Here is a 12,258-nt window from a genome sequence, read left to right as displayed (position 1 = left end):
TGTTGAGTATCTGTGGCTCAACGCCCCCTTGGGTGGTTTCCTGGAGACGATTTTGCTCTAGCTGTGTTTTCCTTACAGGTAGGTAGCTGTGTTGGTAGTCGAAAGAAAGTAAAATAAATAAAATAAAATAAAAAAATTCCTTCCAGTAGCACCTTAGAGACCAACTAAGTTAGTTATTGGTATGAGCTTTCGTGTGCATGCACACTTCTTCAGATACCTGAATACAGTCATACCTCGGGTTACAGATGCTTCATGTTGCGCTTTTTTGGGTTACGGATGCACTGAAACCCAGAAGTACCAGAATGTACTGTGAGAAACGGGCAAGCAGGATTCGAACACAAGAGCCTTCTCCCCTCCTGTGGTTTCCAGCAACTGGTATTCAGAAACATTGCTGCCTCTGACTATGGAGACAAGAGCGTAGCCATCAATAGCCCTCTCCGTGAATTTGTCTCATCTTTTAAAACCAAGTTGGCCATCCCTGCCTCCTGTGGGAGCAAGTTCCATAGTTTGACAATGCACCGCGTGCCTTCATTTCTCAATTCACCTGCTTTAGCTTGTTAATGGAGAAATCTGAGGGCTCCCCTGGACAAAAAACTAGGACACCAGCCAGGAATACAAAACAGCAGCCAGTAGGCTTGGTCTTTATTGAAGACTGTCGCGACAGGACTCCCACCTGCAACAAGGTGGAACAAGGTGGAAGCCCCATACAAAAGAGAACCCAAACTTTTATTAGCTGCTAATCCCCATGTTACACCCCTCCCCAAACTACATCACTCATACATCACGGTTACATCATGAAAAGGGAGGTCTGGTGGCAGTAATCTGAGCATCCCGGACCCTGCCCCATGGTTCCCCTTGCCCTCCACCAAACACCCATCAAGTGTAACAAAAAAGATCTTTACATTTCCCTGTTTCCCAGCCAAGTGAATCACACCCTTTTGTCTTCATCTGGGTTTATTTCTGGAATGGCTACCTGTCTGGCACTCAGGTATCAGGATGCCAGGGATTATCACTCAGGCAGAGGGACTGCTGAGCAGCTGAGCTCACATGTCTATATGAATTTCTGAAGTTTTCCCTGTGAGCCAGTACATAGATACATTTATCAGTGAATTCTTACATTTGGTGTCATGCAGTAGAGGCCCTTTGAATAGATAGGAAGAAACTGTGATGGGGTGTTTTGTGGGGACAAATCACAAAAGCCACAAAAGCGATTGTGCTGGTTTTGGTTGTGGGCTGCGTGTGCATGAGATCTGCTGGAGGGGCAACCCACCCCAACCTAGACATAAATTTCTGCAACAAGCCACACTGACCCTTCGGGAATTTTAGCTGGACAAATATGGGATTGGGTCTCCAGCCCAATCCTAGCGGCTTCTTTCCCTCAAAGCCAGGACAAAGCCATCTTGCCGTAAAAGCTCTGCTGGGTCTAACCCAGCATCCGTCTTGACCACAGCATCTTGTCAAAAAATGGCGTTCGGCTAGGGGCTTCTGGGAAACTCTCAAGCAGAACCGGAAGCTTCTTTCTCCACAGTGTGCCATGCAGTAACCATAGATGGGCCATCTTATTTCCGTGAGGTACAACTGTTACCGGAAAAATCCGAGGGCTCCCTTGGACAAAATAAAGACACCAACCAGGATAACTTGGAGCAAAACAGCAGCCTGTAGGCTTGGCCTTTATTGAACTGTTGCAACAGGGTGTTCCCCTCACTTGCAGAAGAGAGGACAGACCCAGAAAGATGGTGTGCAAGACCTTATAAAAACTTTTGAAATTCCCATCCTCTAGGTCAAGCCCACCCCCAGAAACATCATGCATACATTACAGAAAGGAGGGGTTGAGGGAGGAGTTGTGGTGGTAACCTGTGTGTCCTGTCACCTGGCTGGTTCCTCCTTTCCCCCTGCCCATGAGTCACTTCCAGGAGACAAAGGGGAGTTGGCAGTTTCCTGCCCCCAGAGGGAAGATCTGATCATTGTCCTTTGTTTCAGTCCATGCTGAATCCACTCCCATATGCAAGTTCTTTGTGATCTTGATGGTCTTCTGTCTAGGACCATCAGGGTTGGCATAGCAACTGGGCAGGGCTCCTGTGGATGTGCTGGGATGGTGAAGGGATTATGGCTGACCAGAACCAAGCCACCCCCCTTTGATAGTCCTTGTCACATGGAGTAAAATAAAAATGGAACAGTGCAAATCCGATGTATGGTTGATTTTTCTATGAATTTATAACAGAAGTGTGGCATATGTAGTGTGTGAGTGTGAGTGTGTGAAGTTTGTACAAACTGAATGATTGGGGTGGGGGGTTCCTGCTACACCCCGAAGTACTTAGGAGGCACGCTTCCTTGGCTCATGGCGACTCCATCTTGGCTTTTACCAAGCTCATTGTGGGTGTTGCACTCTGATGCTTTCCTACCTTGCTGTGCTTTCCCTAAAAGCGCCTCCCATAAATACCACACTTAAAACCAAGCAAAAAGAAGTGGGGATGGGTGTAACCCCCTCCCCTCATGAAAGCCACGAAGGCTTTGTTGTTGTTGTTTAGTCCTTTAGTCGTGTCCGACTCTTCGTGAGCCCCTGGACCAGAGCACGCCAGGCACTCCTGTCTTCCACTGCCTCCCGCAGTTTGGTCAAACTCATGCTGGTAGCTTCAAGAACACTGTCCCACCATCTCGTCCTCCGTCGTCCCCTTCTCCTTGTGCCCTCCATCTTTCCCAGCATCAGGGTCTTTTCCAGGGAGTCTTCTCTTCTCATGAGGTGGCCAAAGTCTTGGAGCCTCAGCTTCAGGATCTGTCCTTCCAGTGAGCACTCAGGGCTGATTTCATTCAGAATGGAGAGGTTTGATCTTCTTGCAGTCCATGGGACTCTCCAGAGTCTCCTCCAGCACCAGAATTCAAAAGCATCCATTCTTTGGCGATCAGCCTTCTTTATGGTCCAGTGCAAAGGCTTTAGAGAGGTATTAAAGAGCTTATTAATGGAGGAAGGCGGCTCATTTGCATTTATGGTGGTTTTTACACTCATTACACCTTAAGGCTTAAAGCAGCAAGGCAGGACGGAGAGAGTTGTTCCCTCAGATTGTGAGGTGACCCTGTCATTGTGCTTTTTCTGCCTTTTTCTCTCTCCCCAACACACACATCCCTCATTTTGTACTGAACACTTTTATTTCATTTTATTTTATTTCATTCCCCCCGCTCTCCCCCCTCCATTCCCTGGTCATCAATGGTGGGGAAGGAGGGTAAGCGAGTCACATTCAAAGGCCTGCTGTGAGGGAAACGAGGCAAGCCAACATGGCGGCCGCGCAGGTGCTCCCTCTCCCTCTCCCTTTGCCCCGCCCCTCCCTTTCCCAGTGCCATTCATCCTCCTCCTCCCCAGTCCTGCTCCCTTCTCCGAAGTGCCCGGATGCCAGCAGCTCGGCCGCCATCTTCCCGACTCAGCCGAAGCGGTCCCGCACCATTCAGTGAGCGCGAGCCCAGCAGCAGGTGCCGCCGCGGCCGCCGCCAGCCCCGTTCCGAGCCCCGCAACCGCCTCGACCAGCATCCCCGGAGATGTGAGTAGCGTAGAGATTTGCAAAGCGCCGCGGGGCGAGCAATGCTCTTCAGGGTGCATAGAGGCGGGTGCATGTGAAAAAAGAGAGGGTTTTGACGTTTGCTCGCCGGCGCGAGGGAGGGAAGGCGGCTCAGAGCCGCCCACGCAGTGGACCCCCCGCGGGTGGTTTTTCCTCCTTTATCGGTGCTTAAGGGGGGGGGGGTCATTGCAACGAGATCGATGGCGTGCAATCACCCCCGGCTTGCATTAGTGTTTGTGCATTAGGTTTGGACCCCCATTTTTGGGGAGGGGGAGGAGGCAGCGGCGGCGAAGGGCTTGGCCGCCGTCCTTTGCAAAACAACAACCCGGTTTTCAGGGCGTTGGGCTGGGTGAAGGGAGCGCAATGGTGAGAAATGCATGTAGAAACGTTGCGCTGCCCCCCCATCCCCCACGCCAAAGCGCGTTATCCTTTTGTGTCTCTCTTCGCCCACCCACACATCAGCCTAAGGCGATCTAGGGAAGGGGGGGGGGATCAGGGCAAGGACGTGAGGCGGCTGGAAGAGATCGAGCGGGGTGGGGGCAAGGAGCCTTCCTCCACCTTGAAAGAGATGGCCGGGGGGGGTGCCTCTCCCGCCACCGCCAAGCTTTCCCCCTTCCCTCCTCCCCAAACCTCGCATCTTTCCGCAGGCAAAGGGGTCAACTGGTTGCAATGTTGCATCTCTCATCTCATCCCTCCCCCACTTCAATCGTGGAGTGTGTGTGTGGGGGGGAGAAAGCCCCCTAAAATAGGCAAGGAGAGAAATAAACAACATGCGGTGTTACATTTCCCCTAAGATTGCGAGAAATAAATGAGGTCATCGTGTATGATCCTTCCCCTCCTTGGGGGAGGACGTATATGAGAGCCCTGTTTTATTCCCCCCCCCCTCGAAATCTTCTTGATGTAGCCAGGATCTAGGGAAGGAGATTTTAATAAATAGTCGGACATTCCGCTTTAATCTTGTCCCCATCCATTTAATCTCTGCTTGCTTTGATGGAGAATTGCCTCTTCTTCCCTCTTTTTAAATATATTTTGCAGGGAAAAGCTAGCATTAAATACATTTTTTTAAAAATCTGCCTGCATATAATGTTTCTGCTGTTGTTTTTTTAAATGGGAGTGCCTGCTTCCTCCCTCCCTTTTTCTCCTCTATTAGCATACCTGGAGGCGATTAACTGATTCCTGTGTCAGTGTAAAAAAAAATTAACAGATTCTCCCCCCCTTACAGGTGTTAGGTATATGGTGGTGGTGGGTGCCTAGCGATACCCCCCTCCCCACAAACGCCAGTGGATGCCAAATGCTCTGATGGTTGAAATCGACAGGGGGGGTGTTCTGAAAGCATCATCTGACCAGATATATGCGTTCAGCGCCCCCACCTTCCATTTTTCCTCTTCAGTAAGGCACTAGATACAGCCCCTCACCACGTCTGAAATAATGGGGATGTGGGGGGGGGGCACGTTTAAGACCTGCCACCCCTCCCCATATTCACCCTTTTGAGTATTTTTAGATTTTGCAAACGCAAGCAGGCAGACAGATGACGCTAAAAATACCCTTTATTCCCAGGCAGTTGTCACTTCCTTGATTTTCATTCAACCTTTGCTGTTTGTTCCTCTTTTGTGGTGGCAGGAGGGCGGGAGCGGAATGCCCCCCCCTTTATTCTGCAAAAACCTCAGCTTCCTTTCATTGCTGTGATTGGCATCCTTGTGGTGTGGGCTCCCGTTGTGCACCATAGAAAGGAGTCGTAGAGACCACCCCCCAATATGAAATTTTCTGTTTTTCTTTCTGGGGGGGATGTAGATCCTTCACAAATTTTGTGTTGTCTTTCCTAATAACACTTCCTAAGCTCTGAAAGGGGATGGGGACAGGGGGATGACATTGTGGAGGAGATGGTAAGGCTGGATTTGGGGGGGGGGTAAGATTTAGAGTCGGGTCTGTGTGTTATGGACAGGAAATGTACGTGCGTAATTGAGAAAAACAGGCAGGTTCAAGGGAGAGAGAACAAGGTGTGGAGGGATTGGGGGAAGGTGAGGGGAAAGGAATGAGAATATACACACACACACACACACACACACACATATTTATATATATATGGAATATGGCTTTTGTTGTGGGTACATTTTGGGGGCTACGGTGGTGTGCGTGCCCAAGAATCGAGGGCTGTTGAAGGGGGTGTCAGGATGGCAGGCAGGAACAGATGTTCAGCGAGACTGGGAGATTTTTCTGGCAAATTTCTTTAAAAATAGAGGGTGATGGGAGGGCAAGATGATTTTGAGTCCGCTGCAGAAATGCTTGGGGCATGCTTGGCTGACGAGGGAGCTGCACTCTGCATGCGCACAGATGGTCTAGAATTCATTCGGGGCTGAAGAATTCAAAGGAGGGGGGGCAGGCATTTTGGTGGTGAAATCTGGGGATTTTGCTCCTGAAGGAGTGGCTTGGCTTGCACCGCTGGCCTGTGATGGAACACGCTTCTCTGCATTGTGAGCTGCCCTGGGATCTACAGGTGGAGGGCAGTATGCAGATTTAATACATAATAATAATTGCAATAACGTTCTGAGGTTCCAAGTGGTGCTTCCGTGCCTTTTCTCCCTGCCCCCTTGTGGGAATATTGTGAGCTCAAGCACAGAGAGAACAGCTGCTAAATTAGCAGATGATGATTTTGTAATGAGATTTAAAATAATAAAAATCAGCCGGTGCAAAAATTATAAACTTACATCGTTTCCACCCCACCCCCACAGCTGTGTTTGACTATGCGTACTTTTGTCTGCCTGAGTATTAATAAAGCTTATTCTCTGTAGACCTACAGCTATATTTTATCCACAAAAATCCACCAATATCTCACAGATGAGCCACAGATTTTGATGTGAGCTTACTCCAGTCTTCAGTGGTTTTGTTTAAAATGGGCCTACCGACCTGACTTGTGTACTTAATCAGATGATAACTCAGTAACATCATGTGTCCAGCATGTGAATTTAAAATGTATCAAAACTAGCAGGTTTATATGTGAAAGAGAAACTAATTAGCCAGTTCTTCGTAACACTCGTCCAACAACATATTCTCTCTCTCTCTTTAATGAATGTAACTCATTGCCAGCAGTATTATCACCCTTCCCTCCATCTGCTCTGTATACCTTAAAACAGTGTTTCCCAAACTGTTTCCAGCTGTTTTTTGGACTACAACTCCCATCATCCCTAGCTAGCAAGACTAGTTGTCATGGGTGATGGGAATTGTAGTCTGAGGGAAAAACAGCTGGAGACCCAGGTTTGGGAACCCCCGCCTTAAAGCAACCTTCTTAAACTTTGGGGAAGGGGTGGTGCCCTCAGATGTTGTGGGACCACAACTCCCATCATCCTTGACTAAGCTGTCAGGGGATGATGGGAGTTGTAGTCATAGAATCATAGAATTGTAGCGTTGGAAAGGGACCCTGAGCAGCATCTGTGCACGCAAATCAAATAACGGATTTGGGTGAGGGGACACACACTACCAAATCATGCCATTTAGCATACTCTCCTCCAATGAACTGGCATATGTAATTGTGCACACATTCTTCTCTGTCCACCCTTTGAATCTCTTCTTAGCTTCCTCTGCTTTGATAATAATTCCCCTCTTTTTAGAAGGGCAGGGAGAGACACGGAGATACTGATTCCCCCAGTTCTTGCTCTGAAAGGTCTGAGGACTTAAAAAGTTTATCCTTGTACCAGAAGTAATTGTGGTGAACACCCCCTCCAGATAGTGACAAAAACCCTTAATGGATCCGAGTGACTTGAGAGTTTTCACATTAAAGTCAAGGTTGTGGGTTCGAGCCGCACGTGGGGCAAACGATTCCTGCATTTTCAGGGGGTTGGACTAGATGACCCTCGTGGTCCCTTCCAACTCTACAATGCTGTGATTCTGAACCTGAAACACATTCCCATCCTAGGAGTGGTCTGTAAATTCCCCTGGGTCTCTTCTTGAGGGTGTGTGGTTGGATTGAATCAAAGAGAGGAGAGGCCTAGTGCTGTGATCAAATACCCTCCCTCACTTTGCCCTTCAATCTCCCCCCGCCCTGCTTTCAATGAATTGATCTCTTCTCCCCCTCCGCTTTACTTGAAACTCCCTTTTCTGGCAGTCTGTAATTTGGAAGGTGGGTTTTGTAAAGGAGACAGGGGTACGCTCTCTGAGGCTGTCCCAGGATGTGCAAATAATTTTCGGTATGCCTTGCGTGGATCTGTGGTTCTCTATCTTGCGCCCTTCGTTTTTTTCCTCCCATCTCCTGATGTTTAGCAGCCTTGGAAAATAAGACCGACCAAGTTACTAGACCACAGGAATGTTTTACGGCTTTGCCTGTGCTTGTCTTTCGTTGGCCTGAGGCAGGGAGCGGGTGTGGGCTTGCCTAAATCATGAGGATCATCCGTGGCTGATTTGTGTCACATTATATGGAAATGAATCAATTGATTGATCGATCGATTTTCCCCAGCCTGTCAAGATGTGCCTTTAGCCGCATGGAGCCTCAGCAGATGTCTTGACCGGAGGGGGGGAAATGGAGGAAAAAAGGGAAAAAAGAGGAATTGCCTAATATAGAACAAACAAAACCTTTTGTTCTGAGCAGCTGATACAACAAGTACATCCTTTGTGCCTTTAAAACAAAGGGGTAGTCAGAAGATGATTCAAGTCACCTCCTTATCTGGTGTGAAGTCATGTTTTGGCCTTGCAGATAACACTCACCAACCCCACTGAGATAACTCCTCTCTCATGAGAGCTTTTGTCACATCTGTGGGGGCCCCGCTCCCAGCTCAAGGGCCACATTCCCTCCTGGGGGCCACGTGCGAGTGGTGGGTGGGGCCAGAGGCAAAAGTAGGCGGGGCAACTCTGTGATGTAAATAACTGGATTTCCAAAGGTAGTCACATCTGTCCCATCACCTCCTGGCAAATAGAAGGGGAAGAAATGGAGGCAGTGAGAGATTTTGCTTTCTTGGGCTCCATGATCACTGCAGATGGTGACAGCAGTCACGAAATTAAAAGACGCCTTCTTCTTGGGAGAAAAGCAATGACAAACCTAGACAGCATCTTAAAAAGCTGGACCATAAAGAAGGCTGATCGCCGAAGAATGGATGCTTTTGAATTCTGGTGCTGGAGGAGACTCTTGAGAGTCCCATGGACTGCAAGAAGATCAAACCTCTCCATTCTGAAGGAAATCAGCCCTGAGTGCTCAATGGAAGGACAGATCCTGAAGCTGAGGCTCCAAGACTTTGGCCACCTCATGAGAAGAGAAGACTCCCTGGAAGAGACCCTGATGTTGGGAAAGATGGAGGGCACAAGGAGAAGGGGATGACGGAGGACGAGATGGTGGGACAGTGTTCTCGAAGCTACCAGCATGAGTTTGACCAAACTGCGGGAGGCAGTGGAAGACAGGAGTGCCTGGCCTGCTCTGGTCCAGGGGGTCATGAAGAGTCGGACACGACTAAACAACAACAATGCCCCCCACTGCCCATTTATAAGCCACCTTTGGGACCCTGACCCTTGAACCTTCACCCTTGTCTTTACCAAATGACTTTGCATAACAAAGGCGGACTTCGGATGTGCATTTGCCTCCAAGCGATAAGCCTGCCCTTTATCAGATGTAGAAATTACTTAAATTACCTTGGTACGTGCCACTTGATTGGAGGATGAATTCCTGGCTGGTTTATTATTGCCAAATAGGTTTCTAAAGGGTTTATTTTTCGGAGGATCTCTGCAGTTCTGCACGTTTCCTGTTTCCTGAGGCGAACCGGCTGCTGAGATCCCCTCTGTGTCCTAGGGAAGTTGCCGCCTCATACGGACCTCAGGCCTTTCATTCTTCCAGCCCAGTTCTGTCCGCTCTGGCTGGCAGCAGCCAGCTCCAGGTTCTTCTCTCTTCCTGATTCTTTGAATTGGGGAGAACTGGGTGGATGGGGACGCGGGTGGCGCTGTGGGTTAAATCACAGAGCCTTGGACTTGCCGATCAGAAGGTCGGCGGTTCAAATCCCCGTGACGGGGTGAGCTCCCGTTGCTCGGTCCCTGCTCCTGCCAACCTAGCAGTTCGAAAGCACGTCAAAGTGCAAGTAGATAAAGAGGTACCGCTCCGGCGGGAAGGTAAATGGCGTTTCCGTGCGCTGCTCTGGTTCGCCAGAAGCGGCTTAGTCATGCTGGCCACATGACCCGGAAGCTGTACGCCGGCTCCCTCAGCCAATAAAACGAGATGAGCACTGCAACCCCAGAGTTGGCCATGACTGGACCTTCTGATCTGCAAGCCCTAGGCTCTGTGATTTAACCCACAGCGCCACCTGCATCCCCTCTATCTATGTATACCAGCACTTTAAAACCTGGGGTTTCCTTGATTAAATTCAAAACCTGAATGTTCAGAGTGCTCTGTCCATTTGCTGAAGTGTCTCTAATGGCTTTTTGGAAGAAGCAGGTGCTGGAGGGTGTTGATTTATCCCTTTCGGAGCGAATGCTTCTTGCATTTCCTTCCTGAGGACTGGTAACTTGAACTGCACAGTTCCTCCCTCCCATCAGACAGAAATTGCCACGCAGCTAGCTGAGCTGGAGGGGGGAAAAAGTGAAGTCTAACTCACGTGCCAACCTCGAAGGTACCTCCCTCTCTTTGAACTAGTGATAACTTTTGCAGCCTATGCAGCAGTTGATCAGATTTTGAGCTTTTATCTGGGCTGGATACCTATAACCTGCCTCAAGGGTGGTGTAGTGGTTATTGTTGGACTAGGATCTGGAAGAGCAATCTTCAAATCCCCATTCAGCCTAACCTACCCCGCAGGATTGCTGGGGGGATTAAATGAAGAAAAGGAGAACCATTCATGCCACCTTGAGCTCCATAGAGGAAAAAGCAGGATGGAAATGCAATCCTTTTTTTTTTATTATCTTCCAGTAGCCAGTGCTTTCCTCAAAAGTCAGAGGGGTGGTGCTCTCTCCCATCATTTATTTTCATTCTTGGTGGGGTTTTTTTGTGCTGGTTCCAGAAATAACAAGGTGTTCTGCTCTGAGCTGGAGGTGGTTCAATGGTTACTTAGCATCAAAATCTCCTGCACGTAACTGATTTGCTTCCCCTTCTGTCCATGGACCACCCCTGATCTCATTATCGTGAGAGAAGTTAAAGCCGTTAGCTTCTGCATTTATCATCAATCTTGCCTTAACGTGTTTCTTTCTTTTTTAAATGAAAACATAAGAATAGCACGTGAGTGAGAGAAACAAAACGAAACTGGTTCCACATACAGTGGTACCTCGGGTTAAGTACGTAATTCGTTCTGGAGGTCCGTTCTTAACCTGAAACTGTTCTTAACCTGAAGCACCACTTTAGGTAATGGGGCCCCCTGCTGCCGCCGGAGCCCGATTTCTGTTCTCATCCTGAAGCAAAGTTCTTAACCCGAGGTACTATTTCTGGGTTAGCGGAGTCTGTAACCTGAAGCGTATGTAACTTGAAGCATATGTAACCCGAGGTACCACTGTATATCTCTGTCCTCGACATGTCGAGCAGGGCCTGGTGTTCTTAAAAATGCAACGGGGGGGGGGGGGGAAACAAAAGGAAGAAATTTCTTAATTGGCCTAAGAACATAAGAAGAGTTCTGCTGGATCAGGCGGATCTAGTCCAGCCAGGACCTGAGCACAGGAACCTTCTCCCCTCCTGATATTCAGAAGCGTTTATTTTCTCCAACCGTGTCGACAAAGCGTTGTCGCTCTGCCTCGTAGCCCTTGGAGCTGTGTGTACGTGCTTAACATATAAGCCATAACATTAGCTTATTTTGCATCATTCATTCATTCTGCCAGTCATGCCCAGCTTCTTGGCAACTTCCCCCACAGCTGCTGAGAGTTAGCCAGCCCTGCGTCTGGGCTGTACCATTTCAGACTGTTCGGGGTTGGGGCGGGAGCATTTTACGTGACTTGCCTGTGGGGAAAGTCCCTTGCCTATAGAAAAGGTAATATGCAAGTGGAAAGGGTGCTAGTCTGAGCCTCTTATTTCCTTTATTTATTTTATTTTAAAATTTTAATTTATTGAATTCATATACCGCCCTATACCCGGAAGTCTCAGGGCGGTTCACATAAAAAGATCACAGTATATAAGATAAAAAATAAAAGCAATAACCCAGTAATACCCCTCCTAAAAAAGAGCCACATTTTAAAAGGTTATGGGATGTGCTATATCTCTGTGTGCAGGGCATTTTTCTTCCTTTTTTTGAGGGAAGGAGGAGCCATTCTGCGACGTAAGAGGTCCCAGTTACATCACTTAATCAGAACGAAGCCTTCAAGGGCGCTCTCCAGATGTTTTGCATTACAACTCCCATCAGCCAGTGTCTGGGGTGATGGCAAGCTCTAGGTCTACGCAGTGATGGCCAAACTTGTCCCTCCAGCTGTTTTGGGACTACAACTCCCATCATCCCTAGCTAACAGGACCAGTGGTCAGGGATGATGGGAATTGTAGTCCCAAAACAGCTGGAGGGACAAGTTTGGCCATCACTGGTCTACAGCATCTGGAGGGCGCCGAGTTGGGGAATGCAGCCTTAGAAGCTCATCTCAACTTGCTCTGTGGGTTAAGGTAAAGGGTCCAGTCATGACCGACGGGTTGCGGCGCTCATCTCGCTTTACTGGCCGAGGGAGCCGGCGTACAGCTTCTGGGTCATGTGGCCAGCAGGACTAAGCCGCTTCTGGCGAACCAGAGCAGTGCATGGAAACGCTGTTTAACTTCCCGCCAGAGTGGTACCTATTTATCTAC

General features: G+C 48.8%; 1 protein-coding gene and 1 long non-coding RNA gene across 2 annotated transcripts in view; one reads left to right on the top strand and one right to left on the bottom strand.

Moving 5' to 3' along the window:
• LOC308462432 overlaps positions 1 to 12,258 on the bottom strand; it is a 223,256-nt gene that overhangs the window by 199,094 nt on the left and 11,904 nt on the right. The gene's annotated exons all lie outside the window — the stretch shown is intronic.
• VAMP2 (vesicle associated membrane protein 2) overlaps positions 3,365 to 12,258 on the top strand; it is a 24,812-nt gene continuing 15,918 nt past the window's right edge. Inside the window, exon 1 of the mRNA XM_080980079.1 lies at positions 3,365 to 3,530. Within this exon, the coding sequence (XP_080836205.1) occupies positions 3,529 to 3,530 (2 nt within the window). The 5' untranslated portion in view covers positions 3,365 to 3,528. The remainder of the gene's footprint in view (positions 3,531 to 12,258) is intronic.

Source organism: Podarcis pityusensis (genome assembly GCF_964106645.2).
Source record: "Podarcis pityusensis genome assembly, chromosome: 13".
Lineage (NCBI taxonomy): Eukaryota > Metazoa > Chordata > Lepidosauria > Squamata > Lacertidae > Podarcis > Podarcis pityusensis.
Note: the sequence above shows the minus strand (reverse complement) of the source record. Positions and strands in the feature narration are given on the sequence as shown.